The 9376-nt window shown below is 35.8% G+C and overlaps 2 protein-coding genes across 2 annotated transcripts; one reads left to right on the plus strand and one right to left on the minus strand.

Annotated features, from left to right (window-relative positions):
• The first annotated feature begins 777 nt into the window (after positions 1–777).
• Positions 778–1524, plus strand: LOC130998049 (uncharacterized). The gene has a single exon (XM_057923485.1). The coding sequence runs from the start codon at positions 778–780 to the stop codon at positions 1522–1524; it is 747 nt and encodes a 248-aa protein (XP_057779468.1).
• A 263-nt stretch (positions 1525–1787) lies between these two features.
• LOC131000851 (methylthioribose kinase 1) lies at positions 1788–6256 on the minus strand. The gene is made up of 6 exons (XM_057926970.1): positions 5894–6256; positions 4285–4594; positions 3635–3809; positions 3329–3530; positions 2390–2604; positions 1788–2161 (listed from the first exon to the last, which is right to left on the minus strand). Exons 1-6 carry the CDS (start codon positions 6077–6079, stop codon positions 1990–1992), a joined length of 1260 nt encoding a protein of 419 aa, XP_057782953.1. The 5' UTR covers positions 6080–6256; the 3' UTR covers positions 1788–1989.
• Between the last annotated feature and the right edge of the window lie 3120 nt (positions 6257–9376).

Here is a 9376-nt window from a genome sequence, read left to right on the forward strand (position 1 = left end):
ATCCACTCTCAATACACTCAACAATATTTTTTCTTAAAACCCGTGCCACTCCGTCCTAGGAAGTTCTTTCATGGACGGAAGAAGTATAATTTATGGTTTAAAGTAATATTTGTATTATGTCATATCTTTTAAAAATTAAAACAAAAGTTACATAGTGACATTTGATGAGCCACATCAAAATTCTTGGCATCAAAAAATGGATGCATGATATTTTTCATACAAAGGTGATAGTTTAGGGTTTATATTGATATTTTAATAATTCTAAACATTTTTAATAAAATAAATATAATTTTAAAAAAAATGATATTTACCATATAATTATTGACATTAGGAGACGGTGAAAATCCGGCACCTACAATATAGTCCTTCACAAAAACAGCGAATCTTGGAATCAAAGTATATTGTAGAGAATAAGAATGAGCTGCAGACTATTATAATCATGTTTTTAGTAGTAGTAAATTTCATTAGTAGCTAGTAGAAATTTCAGAACTTTAGACATTACAATAGTACTTACCATTATTACTGGAAGGATACAGTCATTAAATTCAACAATATTTGATAATGACAGGAAATATTCTAACACTAACTACATTTTCCCCTCTAAAATATAACCAAATAAATTCCTACTACCCCAATGCAGATATTCGGGAAATGATAATAACATAATGCATGCGACCACATTTAACTGGCCTAATAGTTTCTGCCTATATATCCAGACCATGCAAGGAACACACATAACACACACAGAAACAGAAATTGGTTTGATAATTATCAATCATGAATAGGAGAAGCCTCTGCATTTTCCTCCTCCCTGTTTCTCTACTTCTATCATGCCTACTACAACAAACTCATGCAGTCAGATACGTCGTGACAAATACCGTCCCCAACACTCCGGGAGGCCAGTTGTTCGACAGAGAAATCGGGGTTAATTTCACCTTATCAATCATGCCAACTATCAATGATTTCATTTATAAAGTCTTTGAAGAAAGAAGCCCTGCAGAGAGAAGGAATGTGCCTGTTTTGAATGTATACATCTCTGAATTCCCAGGTTATGCATACAAAAATGGTGACAACATCAATATAAGCGCGTCAGCACTGTACAACATGTACCGTCCTAGGTCAGTTTCAAAGTGGATGTTCACTTCTGTAATGTACCATGAAATGACTCATGTGTTCCAATGGCATGGTAATTTTGGAGCCCCGGGAGGCCTCACGGAGGGGACTGCAGATTATGTGATGGTCAAGTCCGGCTACTATAATCAGGCGTATTATACTAGACCCGGTGCAGGGAAGAGGTGGGACGAAGGTTATGGTGTGACAGAGAGGTTTTTGGAGTATTGTGACAGTTTGCTACAAGGTTTCACTGCAAAACTGAACAAGAAGATGATGTACAAATACAGTGATGTGTATTGGGTTGAGTTGCTGGGGAAACCAGTGGATCAGCTTTGGAGAGAGTACAAAGCCAAGTATGGGAACCAACCTGCAGAAGACTCTATTGATATATTTCAAGGTTTGAAGTACTAATGGAAATATCCAGTTTGTAGGAGCGTTTCTAAATGAATAAAGAGGAAGAAATTTTATGTTTCTATGAATGTTGCCCCCATTTATGCATATGAATAGAATAGGAGGTCAGGTATGCAAGTTTACAAACAAATGGCAAACTACAAGTAAAACTATCATATAGTAGTTTATTACATCGTAACATAGAGACCAAAGTACAAGCACGAGCACATGCAAGTGAATAATTAACTAGCAATTTAGAGACAAATCACCCCAAATAAAAGAAATAAGTAGAAACTAGAACTTATTTATTTTCACACCTTTGTCCGGACAGGTAGCTATAAGCAATCTCAAACATTACGATACACAATAGATTACATTATAAACCATCCTGAATATTTGAGAACGTGGCTAGGCACGAAGCATTAATTATCCAGGAAATTACTAAAAATAAATGAAAACTTGTTTAGTTTACCTTGAACAGATATCTTATGTGTCGAGATCCTCAATTGCAGAAACAACTTCATTTATTTTGTGGAAGTTTCTCCTTTCCTTCAGAAGGGTCTTAGCAAAGTTCAGAGCTTTGCGCTCACATTCGGCACGCTTACCGGCCTCTTTAATAGATTCAAAATCTTCAACATGAGCCACACCAACAATTCTCCTACAAATTAACCAGAAGCGTGTCATTTAGACACAGTTTCAGTTTTCTTCCGTTTTTTTTTTTGCATATAAAAGTAACGATAATCACTAATCAAGTAAAACTGGATTTCCCTCCAGTCAGCCACTGCTAAGACATTGGGTGAAGCTGGATTTGAAGAACATCTGGTGGACTATGAAGGGAACCAGTATACAGAAACCATATCATAAAATGCATAAGACATCGTCCGACCTTATCATTTTAGCAGCACCAAATCCGAGAGCATCATGGAAAAGATTGTCCATATATTTTTGCTTTACCAGCAACTGGAGTTCTGGATTGTTATAAATTGCAGGAAGATAAGCATCACCAGAACCATCCTTGTGTTTATCCCAAAGAGCAGTGAACTTTGTGTGGAAGAGGTTCCAAGTATCTAATATTGTCTTCAAGATCCACTTCTTATATGACTGGATTGGAATTTAAAAAATATTACGTCAACAAATGAAATTACAAAATCAGTAAATCTCTGAAAAAATATGAAGACAGACAGACAGCTTAGCTTAATAGGGTAATTTTGCATGCTGCCAATTCAAATGAGGAATATGTCCTATTGACAAATTAACATAGCCCTCTAAAGAATAAAGTAAACTGAAAAGCCTTAACCATATGGATAATTTGTGAAAGTAAACAAGGCAAAAATAAACAAAGAGAAGGAAAGGTTTCCCAATAACATCTAGACTTATTTTATGAATAGTGACTAACTAAATAAGGCATGGTTTAGCTCAAGTAGCCACCCCACCTTAAATTAGTGTATATACATACAAAATCTAAAAGTACAAATATTTAAACAATTTCCCTTCCTCAATAAAATTAACTCCCATTAAATGTCAATTTTCAGACTTTCTCTGCTCGTTATTAGTTATGAATCTTCCCAGAACCACCAAATTACTGGTTTTATCCACATATAGACTTATAAAACGACCTCACAACTGTTGCAATTAACAATAACAAATTAGAAATCCTCACTTAATGAACTAGATAATAAAAGAATGAGATAAACGATCCTAAGGAACAATGAAAAAAATAAGATGATCTGACATAAATAGGGGTGACTGGAACTAAGACAACAAATCAATAGAGTAACAATTGTATCACTAAACTTGTGTAAGTAAATGTAGGGACAGTATATACTTTACGATCCTCCTCCTTTTCTTCATGTCCATCTTGTGAAAAATAAGCTAAAATCAGGTTTCCAATAAAGGCTCCAATATCATATCCCATAGGCCCATAGAAACCAAATTCAGGATCTATCACTTGAGTTGAATCAGGAGTAACCATGATTGAACCAGTATGGAGATCACCATGTAACAGAGCTTGGGCTCTTTCACAGAAACTGAGTTAGAAGATACCAAACAATTGTAAAAAAAGTATCACATGAAAACTGTAGAAATTATAAAAGTTAGGAAAAATACAAAAAAGGTCTGCACTGAATTTTACTTAGATTTCAGCTCAGCAACTTCAAGTTTCAAAATGTTATCCTCCCGAACCGCCTCAGCATCAGCATCAAGGTAAGGAGTCGTCCAACGGTTGTATTCAGACACTTTGTATGGGTCAGAAAACACAACTTGTTCAGTAAGTCTGCATAACTCCACATTTCCACAAAATTTAGCGACTGCAAAAAAGCAAAATACCAATTAGAGTATGTAGCAAGGCACTTCAGAAGGATTAAGATTGACTTACCAGAACATGATAATAGTTTGTATCTTAATTTATGACCAATAAGTCTTAATAAAAAAAAACTAGCAGGCAAAATTCACATTAATATTTGTTTGCTTTCCTGATTCTAACATTTAAGAGAAAAATACAGGAAGAAATGACAACTCGATTGAGAGAGAATTGCCCAAAGGAACAATAAAGCATTCTGATTTCTGAGTAAAGGGTGTAACACCTCAAAACCAAATATGAATAACTAGGCAGATGGTTCAGAATCAGATCAACTCTGGGCAGCAGTAATATTCACTGAAGGATATAGACTTCAAGTGTAAGTATTACAACTCTTTATGTTTATGAAATATTGATACTTCTAAAGGAAAAATGTTATGAAAAAGACCTTTTAAATTGACACTACTGTAAAAACAATTTCTTACCAGCACTTTTGTGATCGGTAGTGGTCTGATACAGTAGGGAGGTATAAAAGAGTGTCCTTGCCATATATTCCGAAATATGGTCAGCAAGCAACGGATACTCCATCCCAGCAATCAGTCCTTTTCTTAAGATAATATGAGGTGGTTCAATGTAACGCATACCAATCAAACACATTGTCCTGTCAAAGTGGTAAACCTCAGGAACATGATTCGGACACAAGCGACCATGTTCTTGTAAAACTGACGCTTCAAAATAGGCACGTTCTTTAGTCATGGGCCATGATTCCCCTATACAACGAATGTATGGAAGAGCCTGCAGGTTTTTACCATCAGTTAAGCGAAAAACAATTAACAGTCTCTTACAAAGATAATGGTAAGATTTGGTATTTATATCTAGAAGGGTTATAAAAGATAATCCTTAACTAATCCTGAACTAAGATCGTGAGGTCAATTTAACCTCAGCACACTTCATCGACATCATTTAAGCAAACCCTAGCATTACCGAACAAAATGTAATGAATAATGAATACGTCCTATTATTATGTTATCAAAACCTGAATGAGGAGATGGCAGATTTGTACAACTGTCCACATTAATGATCCAGGTAAGAAATATGCCACCATCCCTCACACACTCATCTCATTTCACTAGTTCTAGCATACGAGTTTTTGGCTTGGTCTAGTTCGGCACCTCTTGACCTGATTTTAGTCAGATCAATCCCTCAATGTTGATTATTTCTAACTCATTGAGAAACTTAGCATTATATGCAAAACATAAGTACTTGTATACTCAGATAGTAAATAGGAATTCAACATTCTGGGATATAAGAGGGGTTTGGCTGAGCTTTTAAGTTCTTTAGAACAGCTTATAAGTTGTTTAGGAGCTTATATAAGCTTCTTCAAAGTGTTTGGCAAAATAAACTCCTAAAAGCTTATAAGCTGTAAAAATAAATTCTAAGAGCTTATAAGCTCCTCAAAAAATAAGTTCCTCTACCAAACTTATTTTCTCATTATCTTATATGCAACATTTATTTTACAAAAATAACTCAACTATGATTTTTTATTTTCATCATATATTATTCTAATTTTATTTTTCTTCGATTTTCTCTCTAACAAAGATTTTCTCTCACTAACTAAAAATTTTCTTTCTAGCTTATAAGCTCAATTACTCTAACACTTTGACAACTTATAAGCTCTTAAAAAATTACATCTTATAAGCTCTTGAAACATCTTACAAGCTCCAATAACTTATGAGCTCTTTAAAATAAGCTTAGCCAAGCACACTCTAAGAAGTGGCAAAGATCTAACTAGAAGCCTAGAGTCTATCTTTGCATCTCACTTCCAGCCTAATCAATCTTATGAACAGGCCATCCTTTCTCTTTTCACAATATCAGAGGACTGGTGTTTAAGATACTACAGAATGTGAATCCATTAGATGCTTGTACAACTTTCATTAAATATACGTGAAATTTTCGGGTGTTATTCGCAATCCTAGTTTTAACAACAAATTCAAATACATAATGTAATCTTCATTCGAACCCATGGACAGGTCACGAACACTCTCCCCGCAATATTATTCAGTCTATAGCCAAGAAAATCGGCTTGATTCGTACCTGCTTGATGACGATAGATCCCGAGGGTCCACTAACAATGTAGACGAAGTTGAGATTTCCGTCGCCGACTTCCTTGATTTCAAGCTTATCGAAGTGGTTGCCAAGCCTGGCGGCGAGAGATGGAGTCGCCTTCATGTACTCCACCAGTAACTTCTCGTCGAGCGGCTGAAATCCGATGGAAGCCATGTTTGATGGTGGCGTGGCGGGGCGGCTGCCGGAGTTTTATAGTGGCGTTGGTCTTTGCTTAGTCAGTGGTCGGATAGAGGCATGACTACGCCCGCTTTACTAATTTACCATTACTATTATTGGCGTGGAATTGGGGAAAAGGGTATAATGGGAATAATAATATTCTTTGGCGTCGATTAATCGGACTAGTCAGGCCTTTGACTGTTACATATACATTGAATGTGGTCGGATTCTTGTTTTTGGAAAATGTTACATTATCTTAAATAATAGGATGAATTGCATAAAAATAAATAAAAATAGGATTAATTAAATGTAAATACTAATTTTGATCAAAATTGATGATGCATATTTAGAAAATTTTAATAAAATATACAAATTTTATAAATTGTTCAATTTTTGATTCTGATGAGCCGCATAGACATCATGTAGACACCATATAAACGCCACGTATCTTTTTGATGAGCCACGTAAATGGCATGTCATTTTTTAATTTGGAAAAAATGAAACCGGAGCCAAAATTGAATAACTAATAAATCGTGTATTTTATTGAACTTTTCTAAATAAGCTTCAAAAATATATCTTAGCCAAAATTTGTGTATTTACATGCAATTATCCCTAAAAAGTATTCCTTTTGTCCCGTTTATAACATCCCAAAATTATAGAATTTGGGACGTTATAAACGGGTCGAATGAAATTTTTTATCATTATATAATACGATTAGAGATTTTTAGATTCTCCTTATTTCACTCTTCTACATCTTGATACAATTCTAGAGCTCTTTACTTTATCAATAAGTACATTCTACATGGCCAATATACATCATATATAGTTTTATTTAGGGCTGGCAATTTTCGACACGACACGAAAACACGACATGAAACTGCACGAAATTAATGGGTTAGTAACACGCACGATAAGGTTTGGGTCCTTATCGGGTCGACCTGATAAGGACCTGATAATTTCGGGTCGGGTTCAGGTAGGATTCAGGTAACCCAATAGTGATATTATTATTTTTATTAAATATTTATTTTATTTTTTTAATTTTTTATTTCTAATTTTTTATCTTCACTTCAGTTTAGGGTTTCAATATCTTTCATTATTCCAACTTCCGCCGCACACTCAAGTTTATCTTCACTTTAGTTTAGTTTAGGGTTTCAATATCTTTCATTTTTTAACTATTGTTTCTTTTATTATACTTTTATGCCTCATTCTAAATTCCTCATATGTCAATTGGATATGTTGAGCATATGTGACGAATCTTGTATTTTTATTATTATTATTATTATTATTGTTGTTGTGAATGAATCAAATCAAATTCGTGTTGTTATCGGGTCGTAATCGGATCGTGTCGTTATTTTATCGTGTCAACCCTATTCAAATCGTGTTGTTATCAGATCGTGTCGCTATCGGGTCGTGTCAACCCAATTCAAATTGTGTTGATATCGGGTTCGTGTCGAATTCGGGTTTAAGTGTATCAGGTCGGATTCGGGTTGGGTTCGAACATTTCCTTATTAGGTCGGGTTTGGATTTGGCCTTATCAGGTCGGGTCGATATCAGGTCAACCCGATAAACGATCCGACCCGCACGATTTGCCAGCCCTAGTTTTATTATTCCTTATTTTATGTTTATTTGTATTTTACTTGTATGTTATCATTTTATATTCATATCTTAAACATAGGAGATGTTGACACCAAATAAACATATTCATTTGAATGCCATAAATGAAAAAACAAGAAACAAGTTTGTGGTGATCAAGATACTTGGATGGTGAATTTTAGAAGGACATAACAAACATTAATGAATTGAAATGATTACAGTTGATAAAATGTTAATTGTTAAAATAATTGTATTATTAAATTTTGAAAATCTTATTCAAATAAGTGTAGGGCTGGGAATCGGGTCGGGTTCGGGTACCCTACCCGAATAAATCGGGTACCCGAACCCGAAAACTGACCGAAACACCTACCCGATCCCGAACCCGATTCTGAAATCGGGTACCCTAATACCCGACTCGGGTACCCGAATCGGGTATTCGGGTACCCGAAATTACCCGACCAAAATGAATTGAAATTAAGCTGCGAGAATTGGAGAGCAGAAATAGAGATTCAAAAGCAATAATTAAATTCAAACTCATGAGCAGAAATACAGAACACACAATTTAATTTGTGAAGTGGCCGGAGACGGCGCTGCTGCTGCGGGGTCGGAGCTGCGACGTGAGCGAGGCGTCGCGTCTGAACCGAAGGCGTCGGCGCGGCTGCTCTCTTGAACGAAGCCTGGCAGGAAAGCAGGGAGGGGTGGAAACGATTCAACAGGTTGACGGCGTAGCTTCCGGCGACGGGACGACAAGCTGGCGGCGCGGCTTCCAGCGATGCAATGGTGGGAGGGATTTGGGTCGACGAGTTTAGTGGGTGTGGGTACAGACGGACGAGATGTTGATGGCGATTCAGAAATTCTCGGCGACCTACCTGCTTAAATTTAATTATATAATGGGAACGGTAGTGGGCCTGCTAAGTTTAATGGGAACGGTAGTGGGCCTGCTAAGTTTAATATAAATTTATTTATATAATTTAAAATATATTAATTAAAAAATCGGGTAATTCGGGTATACCCGATACCCGATCGGGTATACCCGATACCCGATTTTTTCACACCCTAAATACCCGACCCCGACCCCGATCCCGAATTTTTCGGGTATAGGGTACCCGATACCCGATTTTTTCGGGTCGGATATCGGGTACCCGATTACCCGATCCCGAACTTCCCACCCCTAAATAAGTGGAATAAAAAAGGTGGATGAAAGTCTTCCTTAATAGTACATACTTTTCATGTTAGTTTGACATGTAAGCAGACATTCTTTATAAATATATTATGGAATAATTTTTACGCCTTTTTTTCATATGAATCATAGCATCAAATAATTTTAGCCGAACCTTTACGGTTTACACTTTAGTAATTATATTATAGGGTTTGTAAACACAAATTTATGTATTTAATTTAATAAATATAAAATTGCGTACAACTTTAATATTTGTAGATCAAATATATTTGTACAGGTTGCTATCTCTACTTGATCCTTTGATTATTCTCTTCAAGTTGATTCTTGGATGGACTTGAGTAGCCCTTGAAATTTGTTGGAGAAATATGCCTTCGATCTTCTTGGACTTAATCTTTGAGCTTTATGACGTTGATGTGGAGGGCATTTGTCTTGTTTTCGGAATAAACATTGGGTTTGATTTGAGCTTAGAAGCTTTGGAACGTTGATGCAGAAGGCCTACGCCTTGTTTCTTGTTCGAACGT

This window comes from Salvia miltiorrhiza, chromosome 8 (assembly GCF_028751815.1).
Source record: "Salvia miltiorrhiza cultivar Shanhuang (shh) chromosome 8, IMPLAD_Smil_shh, whole genome shotgun sequence".
Taxonomy (NCBI): domain Eukaryota; kingdom Viridiplantae; phylum Streptophyta; class Magnoliopsida; order Lamiales; family Lamiaceae; genus Salvia; species Salvia miltiorrhiza.

Excerpts from the sequence above, each read along its gene's own strand:
- LOC130998049 (XM_057923485.1), top strand. The coding sequence starts at position 778 with ATGAATAGGAGAAGCCTCTGCATTTTCCTCCTCCCTGTTTCTCTACTT.
- LOC131000851 (XM_057926970.1), bottom strand. The coding sequence starts at position 6,079 with ATGGCTTCCATCGGATTTCAGCCGCTCGACGAGAAGTTACTGGTGGAG. Across the intron at positions 4,595-5,893 it reads GATCTATCGTCATCAAGCAG|GCTCTTCCATACATTCGTTG; the intron begins GTACGAATCAAG and ends AAAAACCTGCAG. Across the intron at positions 2,162-2,389 it reads GGTGCTGCTAAAATGATAAG|GAGAATTGTTGGTGTGGCTC; the intron begins GTCGGACGATGT and ends GTTAATTTGTAG.